The 23265-nt window shown below is 45.4% G+C and overlaps 1 protein-coding gene across 2 annotated transcripts; it reads left to right on the top strand.

The window, feature by feature from the left end:
• The first annotated feature begins 117 nt into the window (after nt 1-117).
• Nucleotides 118-22168, top strand: CALR3 (calreticulin 3). 2 transcript variants are annotated; one of them, XM_077777121.1, is made up of 9 exons: nt 118-328; nt 531-632; nt 3228-3431; nt 10147-10241; nt 13575-13763; nt 16831-16938; nt 17034-17165; nt 18161-18253; nt 21936-22168. In XM_077777121.1, exons 1-9 carry the CDS (start codon nt 238-240, stop codon nt 22077-22079), a joined length of 1158 nt encoding a protein of 385 aa, XP_077633247.1. In that variant the 5' UTR covers nt 118-237; the 3' UTR covers nt 22080-22168. The 2 variants fall into 2 exon arrangements, with proteins under 2 accessions (XP_077633247.1, XP_077633246.1); XM_077777120.1 differs by having other exon boundaries at nt 17019-17165.
• Nucleotides 22169-23265: the final 1097 nt, after the last annotated feature.

Below are 23265 nucleotides of genomic sequence, written 5' to 3'. Positions count from 1 at the left end.
ACATATCCCGGCGCGCGCCGCGCTCTGAGGACCAATGGGGCCTCAGGTCATAATCGCGATGCGTCATGGGAGTGGTAGTGCCGGGGCGGGCCCGGCGTGCTTTGCGCGGCAGGGGCCAATGGTGCCTCAGGTCACAATCGCCAGGCGTGACGGGAGTTGTAGTCCTGGGACGGCCTGGCACAACGCCGAGACCGCTGGGAGTAAAGGGGTAGTTTCGAGAAGTGCAGCGCACCTCCCATGGATGTGGCTCCCGTTCCGCTGTGGGCGGTCTGCGTGCTGCGGGTGGCGCTGGCCACCGTCTACTTCCAAGAGGAATTTCTAGACGGAGGTGAAAAGGCGCCGTCCGTGACGGTGGTAGAGTAGGGGCGTAAGCCCCTGCATCCTTTGCTGCCCGGTGGATAGCCGAGTCGCCATTGGCACCAGCCCGTGGCCGCGGGGTCGGTAGTGGNAGCCTCAAGCCCCCCCACCCCCACCCCCCATGACTCAAATGATCAGCTTCAGCTCTAACCGGTGTTGTTTCCCCCCCACAGAGCGCTGGAGGAACCGCTGGGTCCAGTCCACCAATGACTCCCAATTTGGGCATTTTAGACTCTCGTCGGGGAAATTTTATGGTCATAAAGAAAAGGACAAAGGTTAGTGTAGGAAAAGTGAGAAAATGGAGCCAAATGTCACAAACACACACACCTCACCTCCATAGCAACCTTTCACGGCAGGTGTGGCCCATCCCTAGCACCTCTTACAGCCGGTTCACCAGAGGGAAAACTAAGGCTTGGATGGGGTCTGGCATTACTTTTTCTCTTAACTTTCTTTACTTGCCCAAGATCGCCCCGCTGTGTACCAATTAGTGGCAGGAATTTGGAGACCCCAGGTCTTTGGCCTGCAAAAGGAAAATGACTAGGGGATACTTCTCATTTTTATTTCCTCCTTAAGAAGGAAAAAAAAAATCAAGCTAAAAGCTACATGCTGTCAGGTGTATGGATCTTAGGGGCACAGAAAGATGAATGTTTACATTTGTGCACCCTGGATCAGATAGGGAACGTTTTCAGAGGCCCCCATTCCTTTGCACTGCCCGCCCCCCAGGTCAGTAGCCTCCTGGTGCCAAAATAACTTCTGTCTTCTCATTTCTGACGATCAGAGGTAGACAAACTACATGCCTATTTTTTGCATGGCTGGTGAGATAAGAATGGCTTTTACATTTTTTGATTGCTGGAGAAAAATCAAAAGGGGAATGGTCATTTATTATGTATAAAAACTATACAGAATTTAGTGAGCTATATGAAATGTCATGTGTCCGTAAGTAAAGTTTTAATGGAACACAGCCGTGATCAGTCCTTGACTTAGATTCTTGGGCTTTTCGCATGCTGTAAAGGCAGTAAGTTGGCACAGAGACTGTATGGCCCGTGAAGTCTGAAATATTTGGTCTCTGGCTTAGCAGAAAAGATTTGCCAACCCTGATTTATTTATTTTTTAATGTTTTTTTATTTATTTTTGAGAGAGAGAGGCAGCATGAGCAGGGGAGGGTCAGAGAGAGAGGGAGACACAGAATCTGAATAGAGCCTGACGCGGGGCTCAAACCCACAAACTGTGAGATCATGACCTGAGCCGAAGTCAGAGGCTTAACTGACTGAGCCACCCAGCTGCCCCATGCTGGCCTAATTTAGGTGAAGAGTTTTCCTCTTCACCAGCCTTCCACTCTACCTCCACCTCGACTCTGCTGCTTCAATGCTATCCTCTTGGCAGCTTCCGGTTTTCTATTGCACATGCGCTGTTTCTTAAGTTACATGTTGACCGAAAGAGTTGGTCAAGATTCAGCCCGTAGGACAAAAATGGAGTGAAATGAACAGATTGTTCCATCAAGCTTGTCCAAGGATAGGGGTTTCCATTTGGTTTTTCTGCACCATGTTTTTTCTTCCTCCAACATGGAATCCTGAGATTCTGCATTTCGTCCACTCCAGCACACATCTAGTGAGAGCACGTGAGCAAGGTACTGGGGATACCGATGAGTTTGGTGCCTTTCATTGTGATCCCCAAGGGCCATCACACAGAAGCCATAGATGGAAAGATAAAATAGAATTCAGTCAGCCAGAAATGGGAAGAGGTGAGAGACATTGGGGATGGCTGAGGAGGGAGGTGAGAGAGAAGGAGGTGGTGAATCTTGGCCTTTGGGTGGTAAAGGGGTAAAGGTGGGGAGAGCCTATGAATTCTCTGAGAAAGGTGAGGGTGGAGAGAGAATGGAGGAGAGAGAAAGAGATGAGTACGGTAGTGGGCGGTCAGTCATGAGTTGAGGCTTGGACATATTGATAGAAAACATCAAGTGCGTTTGTGATGGATCTCTGCGTAGGCAGGTACGGGGGCAGGAATGTGGAGCAAGGAAGACTAGATGATTGTAAGACTGGCTCTGGTTTCCATAGTATAAGATAAGGATTTGGTACAGAGCCTACTGAAAAGGGGGGAGGGGTTATAAAATATGATATGATTCATGTGATATCTTTTATAAAAAGATGACAACTGTGGGCCAGCTCATCAGTGCAGTGAAGCACTGTTTTGAACAGGTCAGCGCTCTGTTCTCCATCCACGGTTGTGTTTCCTAAGCAACTATTTTAAGACAGGAATTAAAGAAAAGATGTGAGATGCTCTGGTGTTTAATGAAGTTGCTGCACAGGCTTTATTGTATATTCCCACCCCTTGGAGAATGAATGGAGGCACAATTAATTTATCATCTAAAGCTGAAGTGTTTTGGGGCGCCTGGGTGACTCAGTCCCAGTTGAGCGTCCGACTTCGGCTCAGGTCATGATCTTACGGTTTGTGGGTTCGAGCCCTGTGTCGGGCTCTTTGCAGACAGCTCAGAGCCTGGAGCCTGTTTCAGATTCTGTATCTGCCTCTCTTTCTGAACCTCCCCTGTTCACGCTCGCGCTCTCTCTCTCTCTCTCTCTCTCAGAAACAAATAAAACATTAAAAAGTTTTTTAATAAAAAAAATAAAGCTGCAGTGTTTTAAGGTATAACAGTGGTATATTGAGCAACTGAGTGTGGAAATAGAAGTTTTATGGCAGCAGAGAGCCCGTTTGGGGTATGCCAGTCACTGTGATTGTAAAAATGTGTGTGAGGCCCTGGATTGATGTGAGTGGTTATTACTGGGGCCAGGGGGCAGGGCCACCATTTAATTCCCTGCAGCACTGAGCGCAGGGTCTGTCCTTCTGAATCTTTCACGACTACTTTTTGTTTAAAGGTCTGCAGACCACGCAAAATGGTCGGTTCTATGCCATCTCTGCACGTTTCAAGCCATTTAGCAATAAAGGGAAGACTCTGGTCATTCAGTACACAGTGAAGCACGAGCAGAAGATGGACTGCGGAGGGGGCTACATTAAGATCTTCCCAGCAGATGTGGATCAGAAGAACCTGAACGGAAAATCTCAGTACTATATTATGTTTGGTGAGTTTAGATAGCACAAAACAACCATTTCTGGTGACTTTGAACCCTTCCTTCCACTTGATAGAATTCCCCAGAGTAAGACTTTGCTGCAGGAGTAGTATTGAATATATCCGATCAAAGATTTTTAGTACTGTTAAGCCTAATTGATATTATAAAAAGGTAACCGTATCATTGTATTGTACTTTTGAGAGAGTTTATTCATCCAGTAGTAATGTAGTCCCGATTATTTGGAATACACCAGGAATCAGCAAACGTTGGCCATGGGCCACATCAGCCCACAGACTGCGTTTATTATGCCCCATGAGCTGAGAATGGGTTTTAACATTTTTAATGATTAAAAAAAATTAAAAGCAGGATGATATTTTTGACACACGAAAATGATAGGAAAGGCAAAAATATTTCCTGTCTAGCCCTTGCTAACCCCCAGAATACATTAAATATCTCCTGATACTGGGAGCAACTGATGAAAATTTGTGCAGAATTGGCATGGGACCACACTGGGCCACAGGAACTAGACCTAGAACTGAAGTGTGTGGATGCAAAAAGCTTTCAGGATGAAGAGCATTCTGGGAAAATGGAATAGAAAGCACCAGGAATCCATCTCTCCACCTGGACAACAATCGTAGCGACAGAATGGGATGCAACTATTTTGGAACTCCGAAGTCTGTGGAAGGATTGCTTCTTCCAGCAAAGGAAGAATGGGAAGGTTGACTTTGGCTCATTTCAGCTCTCAGCATCTTCCATTGAAGCTGCATGGCAGACAGACGTGCATGTGCTCCTGGAGCAGCCTACACACAGCTTAGCCACAGCCAGGGTGAGCCAAAAGGACCCTGTCCTCCCAATATCAGGGATCTGAACTCTGATCGCTGATCACTACTTCTGATCACAGAAGTGCAAAGAGATGAACAGCAGAATTTTGTGTGTTATTGAAGTTAAACTGGTATAAATTCAAATTAGAGCATGTTATAACTTTAAGATATCAAATGTAATCTTTGTGGTTCCTCCACAAAGGAAATAGCTATAGAATATCCACAAAAGGAAATTAAAAAGGAATTTAAACATTTCTCTACAAAAACTCAACTAAAAACAAAAGAAAGGGCGCCTGGATGGCTCAGTCGGTTAAGCATCCGACTTCAGCTCAGGTCATGATCTTATGGTTCATGAGTTAAAGTTGTGGTAGGGTCCCCTCCTTAAGGAAATAAAAAAAAAGAACATCTCAAGGCAACCTTGCTATTTGCATATGTGACAACATCCCTCCCGACTGGTAACATGAGACCATTTAATCAGACTGTATGTTTGTGTGTTGCCATGTACGGGAGACAAAGAAGTAAAAAATACCTTTAAAAATACCATGCCACATGGTGTTCAGGGCTCAGTTCTTTGGGTATGAACCCAACTGAGTGATGCCGGCTGGAATAAAGTTGCTTCCTGGAAAGAAAAGCCTCAGTGTCACGACGTGTGCAAGAATCCTGCTACAGAGCCTGGAGCCTGCTTCAGATTATGTGTCTCCCTCTCTCTCTGATCCACCCCCACTCATGCTCCTTTCTCACAAAAAAATAAAAATTAAAAAAATAAAAAATAAAAATTAAATAAAATTTTTTCAAAGACACAGGTTGAAAGTGAAAGGATGGGAAAAGGTATTCCAGGCAAATAGCACCCAAAAGAGAGCAGAGGTGGCTATACTAATATCAGGCAAAGTAGACTTTAAAAAAAAAAGGTTACCAAAGACAAAGGACATTATATATTAATAAAAAGGTCAACATATCAAGAAGATGTAATAATTATAAACATTTACATGCCTATTGAACTTCAAAATATATGAAACAAAAACTGGTAGAATTGAAGGGAGAAATAGGCATAATAAAGAGTACAACAGAGATAAATGAAATCATGAATAGAAAGACAACAGAGTAAATCAATGAAATCCAAAGTTGGTTCTCCAAAAAGATCAACAAAATTGACAAAACCTTTACCTAGATGGACAAAGAAAGACTTAAATTACTAAAATCAGAAATGGGATGTTACTATCAATTCTGCAGAAATAAAAAGAATTATGTAAGAGAGTGCTAAGAACATTTGTACACCCAAAAATTGGATAACCTTGATAAAATGGACAAATTCCTAGAAGCACAAAATCTGCCAAGACTCAATCATGAAGAAATAGAAAATCTGAAGAGACTTACAAGTAGTAAGGAGATTGAGGCAATACACCAAAATCTCCCAACAAAACAAAATCTTGAATCTGATGAATCTCTCACCAAGTCTACCAAACACTTAAGAAGGACTAATACCAATCCTTCTCAAACTTTTCAAAAAAAAAAAGTTGAAGAGGTGGGAACACATATTTCCTAACTCATTCTATGACGCTAGCATTATTCTGATACCAAAGCCACACCTACAAGAAAACTACAGACCAACGTTCTTATAAACATTGATGCAAAAATCCTTAACAAAATACTAGGAAACAATTCAGCAGTGTACTAAAAGGATTATACACCATGACCAAATGGCATTTCTTCCTTGTCTGCAAGGGTGATCTGAAGTATGAACATCAATCAATATTATATTCCACACCAACAGAATGAAAGGAAAAAATAAACACGTGATCACAACTGATGCAGAAAAAGCATTTGACAAAATTCAGCACCCTTTCATGATAAAACAGTTGACAAACTACAAATAGCAGGAAACTACTTCAACATAATAAAAACCATTTATGAAAAACCCACAGCAAACATAGTCCGTGGTGAAAGACCATGTTTTTCCTGTAAGATCAGGAACAAGGCAAGGATGCCCACTTTCCCCACTTTTTTTTTTTAGTTTATTTATTTTGAGAGAAAGAGGGGGAGAGAGAGTGCCCAAGTGCAAGCAGAGGAGGGACAGAGACGGAGAGAATCTCAGCAGGGGTTTGAACTCACAAATCATGAGATCATGACCTGAGCCAAAATCAAGAGTTGGATGCTCACCCAACTGAGCCACCCAGGCACCCCACTTTCACTACTTCTTTTCAACATACTATTGGAAGTTCTAGCCAAAGCAGTTAAGCAAGAAAAATAAATAAAAGCCATCCAAAGTGGAAAGAAAGAAATAAAATTATCTGTTTTGCAGATGATATGATCTTATATATAGAAAATCATAGAGAGTACACAAAAAAACTATTAGAATTAATGAACAAATTCAGCAAAGTAACAGGATACAAAGTCAACACACAAAAACCAGCTGTATTCCTACATATGAACAATGAACGATCTGAAAGGGAAGTTACAAAAATAACTCCATTTACAATAGCATCCAAAAGAGCAAAATACTTAGGAATTAAGCAAGGAGGTGAAAGATTTGTACAATGATAACTACAAAATATTGCTGAAAGAAATTAAAGAAGGTATAAATAAATGGAAAGACATCCCATGTTCATGAATTGGAAGACTTAATAGTGTTAAAGTGTTAACACTAGCCGAAGCATTCTACAGATTCTAAAAACAATATATAGATTCAATCCAATTCCTATTAAAATTCCAAGGACTTTTTTTTTTTTGGCAGAAATGGAAAACCCCATTCTAATATTCATGTGGAATCTCAAGGGACCCTGAATAGTCAAAACAATCTCAGAAAAGAAGAACAAAATTAGAGGACTCAAGTGTCCATCTGCAAATGAAAGGATATACAAATGTGGCATCCATACAATGGGTTATCATTCAGCTTTATAAAGGAGGGAAATTCTGATACAGGCTACAACATGGATGAACCTTGAGGACTTTATTCTAAGTGAAATGAGCCAGTCACCAAAAGACAAATACTACCCAATTCCACTTATTTTATTTTAGGTCCTTAGAGTAGTCAAAATTATATATAGAGAAAATAGAATGGTGGCTGCCAGGGGCTGGGGGCAGGAGAGAATGGGGAGTTAGTGTTTAATGGGTATAGAGTTCCAGTTTTATAAGATGAAGAGTATAGATGGTGGGGACGGTTGCTCAACAAGGCAAATATATTTAATACCACGGATGATGCAGTTAAAAAGGGCCCAGACATGGGGCGCCTGGGTGGCTTAGTCGGTTAAGCGTCCAACTTTCACTTAGGTCATGATCTCGCGGTTCGTGGGTTCGAGCCCCACGTCAGGCTCTGTGCTGACAGCCAGCTCAGAGCCTGGAGCCTGTTTCAGTCTGTGACTCCCTTTCTCTCTGACCCTCCCCTGCTCACACTGTCTCTCTCTCTCCTAGAAATAAATAAAAATTTTTTTAAAAAATTTTAAAAAAAGGGCCCAGACAGCAAATTTTATGTGTATTTTATCACAATTTTAAAAATAAGTTAAAAAATTGTTTAAAAAATTTTTTTATGTTTATTTTTGAGAGAGAGTCAGAGACAGAGACAAAGGGCAAATAGGGGAGGGGCAGAGAGAGACGGAGACACAGAATCCAAAGCAGGCTCCAAACTCTGAGCTGTCAGCCCAGAGCTCGATACAGGGCTCAAACCCACAAACGGTGCTATCAAAGTCAGACACTTACCTGACTGAGCCACCTGGGCGCCTCAAAAAGGTCTTTTAAGAATGGAAATGTAGTTTTAAAATATCTGTCTGTAATTCAAGTTTGGGGAATCCATTTTTTAAAATTCTCTCTCGTGACATGGATGCATTGCAGAAGTTTTCTCTGTCCTGGTTTTTCAGTGCTTATCTTTGAATTTATTGTGATCAGCATCAGCCTTCAGACACCTGTTACATTGTCCTCGTGTTTGTATGTACAGTTGGTCATAGTGTTATAGAAGTAGAGAGAATAGGTATTATATTATTTCTTGACTCTGGATATAATCCTGCCCTGTCTTGGAGGGCAAGGTGACTTCTCCAAGGCCACTACATTATATATGCAAAGTTTCCACCAATTGCACAGCCCCTGATCCCTGCTGTCTTCTCCACCACGACTCCAATATACGCCTGCATTTAAAATCTGGAATGAAGAGGGCTGCCTGGGTGGCTCAGTCAGTTAAGCTTCTGACTTCGGCTCAGGTCATAATCTCCCAGTTCATGGTTTGAGCCCCATGTCGGGCTCTGTGCTGACAGCCTGGAGCCTGCTTCCGATTCTGTGTCTCCCTCTCTCTCTGCCCCTCCCTTGCTGGTGCTCTGTCTCTCTCTGTCTCTCAAAAATGAATAAATGTTAAAAAATAAAAATTTTTTAAAAAGTATGAATAAACAAAAGTTTTTTTAATAAAATAAAATCTGGAATGAAGACCATCTTTACTTTGATTAAAAAGGAAATTAAAAAGTCTTCATTTATTTTTATTCTCTTAAAACAGGATGGCAGAGATACAAACGCAGTCTTGAATTATGTTTAAAACCCTGGGAAGTAGGTAACACAGCTTCCATTTTGCAAATAAAGAAACTGAGGCTCACAAAGATTGCCCCAAATCAGGTCAGCCTGGCTTTAGAGCCCATCTCCCTACTCCATTTCTTCATAAAAATCCATTACATGCATAAATATTTTATGATAGCACTTAATGGAAACTGTCCGGATTTCCCAGGCATGCCTGGGCGTGTTCTGAAGCTTAATTTAATATTTCAAAGCATGTAGGTGCTTAGAAATCAGAAAATTCTGACCAACTTTGAAGGGAAAATGTCATGTTTTAATCCTGAGGTGGTAGCCTTTCCTACAAATAGTTCTCATACCATAGCTTTTGTTTTAAAAATTGAACCGGATTGTTTTCCAGTGATTAAAAAAAAAAAAAGGAAATTACATAAACATGCGTCTTCTGAGAACTCATCTGGAAGGCAGACACGGTGTTCTCTGTGGGTCCCTCAGGAGGCTACTTCCAAGTGCAATGTTACAGCCACTCTGGCAAATTGATAATATCCTTTAATTATGTGCCGCTTGGATCTCTCTTCATCACTGCAAGATCTAGAAAAAAAAAATTGCAGTCATCTGCTTGTGTTTACACAGGGTTTGCCTCACAGAATCCCCAGAGGCGGGTGCAGCCCCGGGTCAATGGATGTGGTGGAATTTGGTTTGAGACAGAAAGACACCCAGATGGTCTAGTACATTCCTAAGGCTTAAGCTCAGTAAAGCAGCAGCAGGGTAATTCCAAACATCCTCAGAAGGTTTGACAAATTTTCCAGATCCCTCCTGCAAGCCTTGTTGAGTATATTCAGAAAGCCTTGTCTGATATGTGCCTGTGTGTTGTCTTTGGGACACGCATAATGATAATAACAAATACCGAGCATCGCCCTATTAAATTCTTCACATACATTAGCCCATTTAGTTGGCAAAATAGCCTTGGAAGTCAAGATTAACATCCCGGTTTTAGAGAACAGGACACGGGGGTGTGGGTAGCGGTGTAGCTGCAAATATGTCTTAGCACAGCGAAAGAGAGCTGAGATCAGAACCAGTTGGTCTGACTCCGAAGCCCTCACCCTACACAGGTCACCTCTTAGAGCTTCAGAGGAAGGGCCCGAGCCTCAGGCAAGCATGCCACGGATGCTTCCTAGACTGTTAAATCTCTTTCTTACTCACATGCTGCCTTACACTTGAGTCCAAAATAGTTGCAGTGATCAGAGAAGTCAGCTGAACCAAGAAGGGCGCCGCTATCCGGTTCAGTGTCTCCATGACAACGTCCGATTATTCCTGCACCTATAGACTTCCAGTGCCTTGTATATTTCAGAACGATTGGGGGTTTCCTGTGGTGATGCCTGATAAAAGGAAATTTAGAGCAGCTAATATGTCTCTTTTTGTAGGACCCGATATTTGTGGATTTGATATCAAGAAAGTTCACGTTATTTTACACTTCAAGAATCAGTATCACTCAAACAAGAAATCAATCAGGTGTAAGGTAAACGCTTCTGTGTTCAAAGCTGTGATTGTATTAACTCTTTTTTTTTTTTAATGTTTATGTACTTATTTTGAGAGAGAGAGAGAGAGAAGGGAAAGGGCGGAGAGGGAGGGAGAGAGAGAATCCCAAGCAGGCTCCACACTGTCAGCACAGAGCTTGAACTCACATGCTCTGAGATCATGCCCTGAGCTGAAATCAAGAGTCGGACGGACTCAGCCACCCACCCACCCGTGTTAACTCTTAATGATAACATAAATTTAGAGAAAATAGTTTTGATCTTAAAATCCGTCACTGAGCCAGGGATGGGGCTTAGCAAACACACCCCTGTGTCCCAGGTTTCCAGTTTAGCAGGCTTGTCGGAGACACTTGCGTGCTCCTTTGACTTGTTTTCTGAGGTTTGTACCCATCGGGAGGGCATACTCACTTTTTACCGTGAGCTGTGACATTGCGTTATAATTTGCCTTATAAGTTACAATAGTATAGTCACACTTCAGCTGTATCCGTCCTCACCATGGACTAAAGTATTCAGGATGGGAAGCAAAACATCCTGGAGAAAGTAATTTTCAAAATACCAAAACATTTACCAATGGGAATGTTTCTAAAGTGAAAGCATACTTGTTTACTTTTTGCCACGGATCCTGTGAAAATAACACTTGTTGCCGCGGGGCCCGCTTCCTAACTCCATGGCCCTGCCCAGGGCTTCTCCAAACAGGCAGCTTGCCTCGGGTCCCTGGCGCTGGGCCTACGGAAGGGAAGTACACTTCCCGTTGTACCCCCTCTGTTTGAATGTAGCCACCAGGAAGCAGGGGCCCAGAGCTTCCACATGGTGGGGGGGCCCTCTATGAATCTGGATAAATCTGGGCAGGAGGCCGGGGTGCATTGGAGAGCACAGTGACTGCATGGAGGGGAAGTGTCCATAATCGCCTCTTACTCAGTCCTGACCCAAGCAGGGCTGTGCTTGGTCTCCACACCAAGCCCCAGTGAGCCTCCTGTTGGCAGCCGGGCTCCTCTTGGGCTCCCACCCACCGACTTGTGGCTGCAAAGGATCATCAGGTCCTCTTTATATATTTATTTATTTTTAATGTTTTTTATTTATTTCTAGGAGAGAGAGAGAGAGAGACAGCGTGAGCAAGGGAGGGTCAGAGAGAGAGGGAGTCACAGACTGAAACAGGCTCCAGGCTCTGAGCTGGCTGTCAGCACAGAGCCCGACACGGGGCTCGAACCCACGAACCGCAAGATCATGACCTAAGCGAAAGTCGGACGCTTAACCGACTAAGCCACCCAGGCGCCCCATCATCAGGTCCTCTTTAAATGGAGAGGCCTGCCGTCCCTGCTGTGGGGGTGAGGGAGAGCTCGAAGGCCAACTTAGTGCACAGGTTTTACAACTGATTCCCCGAGAAGTTGTTCAGTTGCACATCGGATGTGTGGGAGAGACTGGGGATGACACTACAGAGGCCGTGAAGTCTGGCGTGCGCTGTGCTGGGGAGGTCAGAGCGTGACCAGCACCGGGTGGCAAGGCTCTGGGGCCCTGAGCGGCTCCCGCAGGCTGATGTTGCCGTCAGATGTGTGCTATTTCTGCACCTGTTAGAAAAAGAAAAGATGCTTCTGTGGAAGGAGCACTGACTCACAGCAGGTAGTTGGCGTTCCAGTCTTCCCAGTGAGGGAGGAGCAGCGTCTCCAGTGGGTCTGATTCACTCTTCGATGCTGTGAAGGAAAGGCTGAGAATCTCCCCTGCAGGTGGTGGTCAGCCCTCAGGGGGCTTCAAGGAGAGGGTCAGATCTGCATGTTAGAGAAATACCTTGGATGTTCTGGGGGGCAGGGGCCGGAGGGATGGGGTGATTGATAGGCAGGGAGAAGGGTGAGGCTGTTAGGCCAAGGCTTCAACGGGATGCAGAACATGGGACCACTTTTGACAGATAATTCAGGGGTGGGACCCAAAGGACTTGGTGATGTTTGGAATTCGGCTCCTAGGTATGTGGACGATGAATCTCAGCAGCACTGCTATTAATCAGGGAAAACAAAGACCAGTGAGGGGCCAGGGCACACGTGAGAGCTGTTTGGAACTGTTGTTTGTAAAATCCTGGCAGACATCCAGGTAGAGGTGTCCAATAAGTTGTTGGAAACTCCGCTCTGAAGCTCAGGCCAATGGTTGGAATTAAAGATCCTGGCTTGGATCCATTGCATATGTGCAGGAGTGGATGTTAGCCCTCAGGAGACTCTGCACTTGTGGTCAAATCCTGGAAGGTGCCAGCAACCTGGCCAATGAGTCCAAAGTCTAAATTAGGAAAGGTGAGAGGAGACAAAGACGGGCAGAGAGCGAGGAGAGAGCATGGGGAGAAGCGTGTTGTCAGCTGTCACAGTGAGCTACAGAGGCTGAGAGGAACACAGAGCAGACAGAGCCATTGCCCATGGTGTTGACAGCAGCCTGTCTGTCCTGCAGAGCAGAGCAGGGGGTACTGAAAAGGCTTTTACTCTTGGCTCTTAGCAGGGGGAGAATCCTCCTGATGCAGCCTTTAAGAGGCTGAGACAGTGGTTCCCAAACCTAAGCAGTGTCAGCACCTCTGGAAGGTCCGTGAAGGACACTAGAGGGTTCACTCAGGTGCTGATACAACAGGTCAGGCTGACCCGGTGGCAGACATTTCTCGGGCAGCCCCAGTGACAATGACCGGGTAGCCCCACTTTGAGAACCGATAGCTGCCGGAGTGTGGCGCCGGAGTCCCCTCTGCTGCTGACAGGCAGGCACATCCTGGGCACCCCAACCTCCCCAGAGGTTGCCCATCTACCTGCCCATCTACCCCCCCATCTCTCACTTATTGAATACTTGCTGAATCCTTCCCTTGTGTCTGGCCTGGGGTTTTTAACTGTGACCAAGAGATGTACCAGGCCTGCCCTCGCAGAGCTTAAATTGTTGGGCAGCTCAGAACGCTAGGAAGCTCCCCTCTGTGTTGAACAACAGACTGGGCTTCATTCGGTATCTTTCAGAACACGGAACAGGAAATTGTTTTCCGCACAACTTTTCATAAACCAAACAGGCGTTTGGCTTACACAAAGACCCCTGTCATAACCACCTGTGGGATTCTAGGTGGGAACCATTATCTACACAGAAGGGAATCAGCCACTCCAGAGAAGTCAGCTGGTGGTGAGGAAGTTTTCTACAAGGGGGTGATTTCTTCTGTAGGCCACATTTTGTAGTCAAGTCAACCCCTGCCCTCAGAAATGCTCTTCTGGCTGTTTGTAGCAATGCTTTGATCAACAGCTACTTAAATCACATAGTAGACCTGCCCTGAAATGTCAAAGTCTCATCCTTACCCTTTCTCCCCTTAAAACGTTCAGGTTGATGGATTTACCCACCTCTATGCTCTGGTCTTAAGACCAGACCTCACTTACGAAGTGAAAATTGACGGTCAATCCATCGAATCCGGTGACATCGAGTATGACTGGAATCTGACGTCACTTAAGAAGATGGAGAAGTTCTCCGCAGAGTCCAAGGATGGGGACCAGGCACAAGATGACAAATCCCAGGTGTGCATTTTCCGCGAACAACCCCACAGGGCGTGCCAGCGGAGTTTGTGAGTATGCAGGTCCTGTGCGCTTGCTGCAGGGCTGGTGACCGTGATCCCCACATGGTCACAATCAAAGTGCCCTCCCTGGAGCATTTGCCGCCAAAACCAGCCGTGTAGCTCCGCCCTTCCAGGGATTGTGAAAGGGTCTTACAATATCTGAGATGAAATCGAGCAAGTTTTGTTTTTTTAACTGATCCGTTTTTGTTTTTGTTTTGTTGTTGTTGTTGTTTTATTTATTTCTAGGAGAGAGAGACAGCGTGAGCAGGGGAGGGTCAGAGAGAGAGGGAGACACAGACTCTGAAACAGGCTCCAGGCTCTGAGCTGGCAGTCAGCACAGAGCCCGACGTGGGGCTCGAACCCACGAACCGCGAGATCATGACCTAAGAAAGTCGACGCTTAACTGACTAAGCCACCCAGGCGCCCCAACTGATCCGTTTTTTTTAAAGGATAATGCATCAGCAATCTTTATAATAATGATTTTTTTAAAAATTTTGCTATTTTGAATTCGAACATGGAGTAGTTTTTGAGCATCACAACCAAGACTCAGTTAACATGATGTGTCTGCATGAGTTTCCTAGGGTTGCTTAACAAAGGACCACAAAGTGGGTGGCTTGAAACGACAGAAGTGTATTGGGGGGGGTGCCTGGGTGGCTCAGTCAGTTGAGCGTCCGACCTCAGCTCAGGTCACAGCCTCACGGTTCGTGAGTTTAAGCCCCACCTTGGGTTCGCTGCTGTCAGCAGAGCCTGCTTCTGATCCTCTGTCTCCCTCTCTCTCTGCCCCTCCTCCACTTGTGCTCTCTCAAAAATGAATAAAAAATTAAAATAATGACAGAGGGACACCTGGTGGCTCAGCTGGTTAAGCGTCTGACCTCAGCTCAGGTCATGATCTCACGGTTTGTGAGTCCAAGTCCCGTGTCAGGCTCTGTGCTGACAGCTCAGCGCCTGGAGCCTGCTTCGGATTCTGTGCCTCCCTCTCCCTCTCTGCCCCTACCCGACTCACGCTCTGTCTCTCTCAAAAATAAATAAACAGTAAAATTAAAAGAACAAACAAAAACCAAAGCGCAGAATGGCAAAGAAACTGACCTTGGAGCCCTCTGGCTGTGCAGGAGAGGACACAGGTCTTAGGATGAAAGTCCTCGCTGCCTCTGAGCTACAGGGTTGCCAGCTAGCAGCGCTGTGTGCCTTAGGGCTGAGCGTACTTGAGGTGGGTCCCTGGTGGAGCCTAATCACACGTCCAGAAGCTGGCCCCCAAACTGGCCATGTTTTCTCCATATGTTCAGTTCCGTGTGAGCTCCTAAGGAAATTAGTTCATTATGGCATTATGATTTAATAGCCTGCGATTATAAGGAGCCAGCTACTCGGGTTGCATTGCACCCATTTCCTGGTCCCAGCACAAGAGTGGCTTCATCTGTTGCCAGTTGAGGTGAGCAAAAAGCAGACGGGAGCCGCCAAATCTTACATGCCAATCATTGAGAAATATGCAATATTTCACAGATACGCAGTATCATGGAAAAGCCCCAGTCTTTTTTTGTTTGTCAGTTTTTGAGAAAGAGTGTGCGTGAGCAGGGGAGGGGCAGAGAGAGGGGGAGATAGAGGATCCCAATGGGCTCTGTGTTGACAGCAGCAAACCTGATGCAGGGCTCAAACTCAAGAACTGTGAGATCATGACCTAAGCTAAAGTCGGACGCTTAACCAACTGAGCCACCCAAGTGCCCCAGGCTAAGTGCAAAATGTTATAATTTTTCAGATATTCTGAAAGAGAAAATATCATTATACACAACTTTTATGTTTTCGTGTTTTTTTTTAAGTTTTTATTTATATATTTTGAGAGAGAGAGAGTACAAGCAGGGGAGGGGCAGAGAGAGAGGGAGAGAGAGGATCCCAAGCAGGCTCCATGATGTCAGCACAGAGCCCAACGTGGGGCTCGAACCCATGAACCATGAGATCATGACCTGAGCTGAGATCAAGAGTCAGATGCTGAACGAGCTAAGCCACCCAGATGCCCCCTGTTTTTATATGTTTATCTGAATATTAATCTATAGCGCCTTTTCTTCATCGATTTATTTTTTTTTTTTAGTTTTAAAAAAATGTTTATTTTTGAAAGAGAGGGAGACAGAGAGCAAGAGGGGGAGGAACACAGAGAGAGGGAGACACAGAATCTGAAATGGGCTCTAGGCTCTGAGCTGTCAGCACAGAGTCTGACATGGGGCTAGAACCCACAAACTGAGATATCATGACCTGAGCCCAAGTCGGATGCTGAACCGACTGAGCCACCCAAGTGCCCCATCCTCATCCATTCATTTATTCAACAAGTATTTGTTCAACACCTCCTAAGCCATATACATATACATATATATAGATGTGTGTATATATGAGTGCATGCATACATGTGTATATGCGTATACAAGTGTACATGTATGTTAATGTGTACACGTGTATCACACACACGTTATACATGTGTGTTCATATGTCGTATGCATGCACATGTGCGTGTATGTGTATGCATGTATCTATATGTGTATACTGTGGCTGTTAATATATACATATATGTACATAGCGTCTAAATAACATAACTGCTTTTCTCCTGCTACCCAGCAATCCCCGTGTAAATTCTGGAACATTTCTTGGTTGTCCAGCCCCTCTCTCTGGAACATTCTATATATGACTGTGATGTAGAAGACAGACCACCTAACCAGCAGTGACTGTGTGGCCCCGCCCCCCGACATCACTTTTGTCCCATCATTTTTAACTTTAGCCTCTCTGTTGAGTTTTCCAGACTTTTGTTCCTCTCACCAGCTTGGGAAGGGTGGTGTGATCACGCCGAGGCTTAGGGGGAAAATCCGGGCAGCGTGTGGCCCTGAAACCCTCCGTGGGACTGAGAACACTTAGCACTTGGCCCCTTGATCACCAAATTGGTGGGCAAATTGCGACCAGGGCCGTAGGCCTGCTACTGCCTCTTGGTAGCTAAGAATTTCTTTTCCCAAATCTGAGATTCGATTCCTCCCTCCCCCCCCCCCATGTTTGAGGACTGGGAGAAGCATTTTCTGGATGCCAGTGCCAATAAGCCAAGCGACTGGAACAGCAAACTGGACGGGGACTGGCAGGCGCCGATGCTGCAGAAGCCTCCGTACCAGGTGGGTGGCATCTCTTCCCCACGCTGCCCCGTGGTGGCCCTCCCCCGCCTCCGCCTGCGTCCCTCCGGACGTCCACTTAGGGTCTGTCGTTGCAGGGTGGCCTGAAGCCAGAAGGTATAGACAAAGACGTTTGGCTCCATCAGAAGCTGAAAAACACCAACTATCTGACAGAGTACGACCTCTCAGAATTTGAGAACATCGGTGCCATTGGACTGGAGCTGTGGCAGGTCACTTGGCCTTACATTTGCTATCACCCAGGGGCACCTGGGGGGGGGCCTAGTAAGCTGAGCGTCCGACTTGATTTCTGTTCAGGTCATGATCCTGGGGTCTTGGGATGGAGCCCCGTGTCAGGCTCAGCGCCTGAGCATGGAGCCTATTTAGGATTCTCTCTCTCTTTCTCTCTCTCTCTCCTCCTCCTCCTGCCCCTCCCCCCATAAATAAGTAAGTAAGTAAGCAAATAAAATAAATAAATAGATAGATAGATAGATAGATAGATAGATAGATAGATAGATAGATAGATAGATAAATAAATAAGTTGGCTGTAGTTTTATAACTCTGAGCTTCAGCCTAAACTGCATTTGCATAGCTGGTATTCCTTGAGCTCCTACTGTGTGTCTGATACTCCTTGAATTCCTACTATGTGCCTGGTACCCATACCTGGACTCAGGACATAATTCAGCCATGGATAGAACAAACATCCTTCTGCCCCCCCCCCTTTTTTTTTTATATTTCCTGTCTGCCTCCCTGCCCTCTGGGAATTTGTCACTCCTCAGCCTGGAGCTGACCTGTGGGCCCCATCAGCTCTAGGACAAGATTGCAGCTTCTGATGTTTGCAGGGTCCAGGGTGGAGCCCGAGATCCTGCCTCCCCAGCAAGCTCCAGGTGGTGCTGCCGCTGCCCACAGCCAGCTTTACCCAGTAAAGTTCTCGGGCAGTGGTGGGCGGACATCACAGAGCGCTCTAGTCCCTCGAGTGCTTGTGAGTCTCCATGCCCAGGTAGCACCCAGACCAGTGAAATCAGCATCCCTGGGGGTGAGGCATCAGGAGTTTCTAAGCTTGCGAACCAGTCCCTTGGAGGGAAGGGGCGCTTCAGAAATGGGTTTAAGCACCTGCTGCTGTGGAGATCCAGTCACCATTAGGGCCCTGAACCACATACAATTGCTTCTGGGTACAAAGTTGTCATATTTCTCACATCAGTAAGGAAGGCCTTATTTTCATCCACAGGTGAGATCAGGCACCATTTTCGATAACTTCCTGATCACAGACGATGAAGCGTATGCTGACAATTTTGGCAAAGCCACTTGGGGGGAAACTAAGGTATGACACACACAATGGGCTTTTTGCTCATTATTCATTTATTTCTGTACTTGAGTGTAACATACAGGAAAGAGCTTGATGGATTTTTATTAGTGAACATCCCACCAAGATCAAGGGACAGACCGGTACCAGAGTTCTGGAAACCTCCTCACACCCTCTCCCTGCCCGTAGCTGCCCCTCCCCTCCAACGAACCACTATCCCACGACCATACATTTGACCCCCTTTTGAAATTTGTATAACTGAGCCATCCAATACTCACTCATTCAGGCAGCGCTGTGAGGTTCATATTATCGAATACAGCAGCAGCTCGTTCTTACTGGGTGAATATTCCAGAAGGTATATATCTGTTCTCTGTTGACGCAGCTTTGGATTGCTTCCAGCTTGTGGCCTCACTGATTAAGCTGTTACCATCATTCCCGTGCCTGCCTTTCAGTGGACACATGTCCAGGCCAGGAGAGGCTGGGTCACAAGGTCCCACACAGCCCATCGGTTTTCAATGTGTCATCCTCTTTTCTGTTTCCTTCTGCAGTGGATGAGGGTTACGGTTTATGCCGCATCTTTGGCCACACCTGGTATCATTGTCAGTTGTTGACAAGTCAGATTTACTGTAGTGTAATATACATACGGTAGGATTTACCCTTTTTTGGTGTAGAAGTCCACGGCTTTTGACAAACGCATACAGTTGTGAAACCACCAACAAAGATCCAGAGGCAGGGATGCCTGGGTGGTTCAGTCGGTTAAGCATCTGACTTCAGCCCAGGTCAGGATCTCATGGTCCATGGGTTCAAGCCCCACATCGGGCTCTGTGCTGACAACTCGGAGCCTGCAGCCTGCTTCAGATTCTGTGTATACGTGTGTCTCTCTCTCTGCCCCTCCCCAGCTCACGTTCTGTCTTTCTCTCTCAAAAATAAACATTAAAAAAATTTTTTTAAAAAAGATCCAGATGTAGAACATAGGATCATCACCCCCCAAAGTCTCCTTGGGCCCTTTGTAGCCAAAGCCTCTCCCACTTCAGGCCTCCACCAATCTGGTATCTGCCCCTACAGCCTCGCCTTTCCCAAGTGTCACATAAATGGATTGCCCTAGCCTGTCGTCGTTTTGAGCCTGCTCCTCAAGCATAATGTGTCTGAGATTGAGCCATGTTGTTGGGGTGTCAGCCAGTAATTGGTTTCTTCTTATCGCTGAGTAGTTTTTTTTAAATTTTCATTCTTAAAATTTTTTTTCAAGTTTATTTATTTACTTTGAGAGGGAAAGGAAGCAGGGGAGGGGCAGAGAGAGAGGGAGAAAGAGAGAATCCCAATCCCAATCCACACTGTCAGCACAGAGCCCGATGAAGGGGCTCCAACTCACGAGCCGCGAGATCACGACCTGAGCCGAGATCAAGAAGTCAGACACTTAACCAACTGAGCCCCCCAGACGCCCCATTGGTAGTTTTCTCTGCTCACCAGTTGGGTTGTTTCCAATTCTTGACATATGAACAAAGCTGTTATAACTATTTATTTACAGGTTATTTTGTGTGTGGATGTGGGCTTTCAGTTCTCCGGGATAACTAGCCGGGAATAGTCGGGTCCTACAATAGATGTTTGCCCCCATAGGATACTGCCAGGCTGTTCCTGGAGGGGCTGGGCTCTCTCGCATCCTCACCGGCGCTGGGGATTGTGGGTTTCTCCAGCTTTGTAGTAGTGTCTCTGGTTTTAGTTTTCTTACCCTGATAACAAATGAAGGTTGGCACTGTTTTATGGCTTTTGTGGCCATTTGGATATCCTTTTTTTGTGAACTGCTTGAGTTTTATTTATTGTTTCAATTGAAGTGTAGTTGGCACACAATATTATATTGGTTGCAGGGGTACCATATAGAGACTCAACATTTATATGCAGTAAGAAATGCTCACCACAATAAGTCTCGCTAACACTCTTCACCATACAAAGTTATTACAATATTATTGACTATATCCTGCACATGACATCCCCATGACTTATTTATATTTTATACCTGGCAGTTTGTACTTTTTGATCCCCTCGACTCATTTTGCCCACCTTCTTTCACTCCCCACCCTCCACCGTGTCTGGTAAGCACCAACCTGTTCTCTGTAGCTATGAGCTTGTGCGTTTTTCTTTTTCAATTCCACATACAAGTGAGATCATATGGTATTTGTCTTTCTTCCTCTTACTTATTTCACTTAGCATAATGCCTTCAGGGTCCATCCATGTCGTTGCAAAGGGCAAGATTTCATTCTTTTTTATGGCCGAGTAATATTCCACTGTGTGTGTGAATCATATTTTCTTTACCTGTTCATTGGTCGATGGACAATCTGATTGCTTTCAGTCTTGGCTATTATAGATAATCTGCAATAAACATGGGGGCACAGATGTCCTTTGAGACAGTGCTTTCCTTTTCTTCAGATAAACACCCAAAAGTGGAATTACTGGATTATATGGAATTACTATTTTTAATTTGGGGGCAAGCATCATACTGTTTTCTGTAGAGGTTGTACCCATTTACATTCCCACCCACAGCATCTGAGGGATCCCTTTTCTCTATGTCCTTGGCCAGTGTTTCTTATCTCGTGTTTTTTTTGATAGTAGCCATTCTAACAGGTATGAAGTGATATCTCGTTGTGGTTTTAATTTGCGTTTTTCTGATGATGAGTGATGTTGAGCATCTTTTTTCTGTGCCTGTTGGCCTTCTGTATGTCTTCTTTGGGAAATATCTATTCAGATCCTCTGCCCTTTTTTTCCATCAGATATTTTTTGCTCTTAAGTTGTATAAGTTCTTTATACTTTTTGGATAAGAACCTCTCATTAGATACGATTTGCAAATATTTCCTTCCTTTCGGCGGGTTGCCTTTTCATTTTGTTGATGGTGAGGGAGTCATTTCTTCTTGAATCTGACTTCTCCCAGAAAGCCTTACTAAAACTCCTTTTCAGTAATGACCACGGGAACCTTCTTGATGTTATCTGCACTGCTAACCCTTGTGTTGATCACATGTGCCTGGATTTTCCCAGTTAGGCTCAGAGGACTGCCCGTTCACTGCTCAGCTGGTTGAAGGACAGGGGCCCAGGTACTCTGAGAACAGAAAGAAGTGGGTGGGTGTATTTGTGTCCTGCGGCCGCTGTAACAAATTACCACAAACTGGCTGGCTTAACACAACACAGATCCATCACGTCACAGTTCTGGAGGCCCGGAGTCCAAAATCACTATCAGTACACTGAAATCAAGGCCTCAGTGGGGCCATGCTCCCTCCAAGCGCTCTGCAGGAGCGTCCTTCCTTCGCCTCTTGCAGCCTCTGGTGGCTCCTAGTGTTCCTTGATTTGTAGCCGTGTGGCTCTGATTTCTGCCTCTGTCTTCACGTGGTCTTCTCCTCTGTGTATGTGCCCAATCTCTCCCTGCCTGTCTCCTACGAGGACGCTGGTGATGGAATTTAGTGTCCATTTGATGACCCAGGATAATCTTCCCACCTCAACATGCTTAACTTAATCATACTTGCAAAGACCCTTTTCCCATACAAGGTCCCAATTACAGGATCCAGGGATTAAGGCCGGGCATCCTTGGGGCCTCTTTGAAGCTGTGGTGTGGAGGTTTGTAGAAGGCAAGGGCAGGCTGAAGGTGGACCCCTGGTCCACTCACTGGAAACACAGCCCCCAGCGGCTAATGTCTCATATGTCTGTTTCTTTCTCCAAGGGCCCAGAAAGGGAGATGGACGCCATACAGGCCAAGGAGGAAGTGAAGAAGGCCCGTGAGGAAGATGAGGAGGAGCTGCTGATGGGCAAGTTTGGTGGGCAAGAAAACAGTTTCCAGAGATTTCATAGGAGGGACGAATTTTAGTCATTCCCACCCCAGATAAAGATGATTGGTAAAACCTCGTTTCTACTGTAATCTACATTTAAGAGTACAAACATCAACCTATGTGGTAATCTGTCCAATTTTCTTTGAAAACGTTCCTTTGCTTCTCAGGGGGGTCGGCCTGGCTTTCCCTGGGGCCCCCTCCCTGCTGTGCACAGAGAGGTTTTCTCTCGACAAACCTGAGTGCTAGGAGCCAGAGGCCCTAGTCTGGCCCAAATCATGATGCCCTTCTCTTAGCCCCAAAAATGTTTTCTAAATAAAAGTTGGTAAAACTGATTTTGAAAACTTTTTTTCCCTGCAGGCTGTAAATTACTGATAGCATATGCTAACCTTTTCCAATACAAATCTTTTTCTTTTTTTTTTAAATTTATTTTTGACAGAGAGGCACAGTGTGAGCAGGGGAGGGACAGAGGGAGAGGGAGACACAGAATCCGAAACAGGCTCCAGGCTCCAAGCTCCAAGTGCTCAGCACAGAGCCCAATGCGGGGCTCGAACTCACAAACTCCGAGATCATGACCTAAGCCGAAGTCGGACCCTTAACCAGTTGAGCTACCCAGGCGCCCCTTTAATATTTTCATTAAAAAAGATTTAAAAAAAAATTTAAGTAGACTCCACACCCAATATGGGGCTTGAACTCATATAACTCCAAGACCAAGAGTCAAATGCTCTACTAACTGAACCGGCCAGGTGCCCCAAATAATTTGCCTTTTTAAAGCCCTACATAGCAGCCTTCTGATTTGAAGACACCCATTTTCACACAGAAATATGTGTTGGAAAGTAATACAATTTAGGACATCAGGAATTTGAGTCCAGTGATATTACAAATAAGCAGAAAACATTAGAAATTATATGTGACATACTGCTGGGTGATCAATGCGAAAAGTCTGCTGCGGAAGTGAAATTCTGGCAAGTTTTGTTCTCGCTTTGGTTGAAGGTGGCAGACCTCCAAATGTGGACTTTTTGACTGACGGCTGACAGTTTATTGGGGGCTGGTTATCGCTCTCAGAAACAAAAGACACTTTACTGGAAGTGCAGGGTTGGGATCCCACTGTCTACCTCTTTAATCTCCGAATGGTCAGAAGTGACTGAGAAAAGAGGCAGAGCCAGGCTTAGAGAGAAAAGGCTGCAGACAGTTGTGTGAAGATGGGTCAGACCCGCTCAGACCCTG

Source organism: Crocuta crocuta, unplaced genomic scaffold (assembly GCF_008692635.1).
Source record: "Crocuta crocuta isolate KB4526 unplaced genomic scaffold, BGI_CrCroc_1.0 scaffold77, whole genome shotgun sequence".
Classification (NCBI taxonomy): Eukaryota; Metazoa; Chordata; class Mammalia; order Carnivora; family Hyaenidae; genus Crocuta; species Crocuta crocuta.
Note: the sequence above shows the minus strand (reverse complement) of the source record. Positions and strands in the feature narration are given on the sequence as shown.

Coding starts and splice junctions, on each gene's coding strand:
- CALR3 (XM_077777120.1), top strand. CDS start 238: ATGGATGTGGCTCCCGTTCCGCTGTGGGCGGTCTGCGTGCTGCGGGTG. Junction 329..530: donor AGAGGAATTTCTAGACGGAG/GTGAAAAGGCGC, acceptor TCCCCCCCACAG/AGCGCTGGAGGAACCGCTGG. Junction 18,254..21,935: donor CCACTTGGGGGGAAACTAAG/GTATGACACACA, acceptor TCTTTCTCCAAG/GGCCCAGAAAGGGAGATGGA.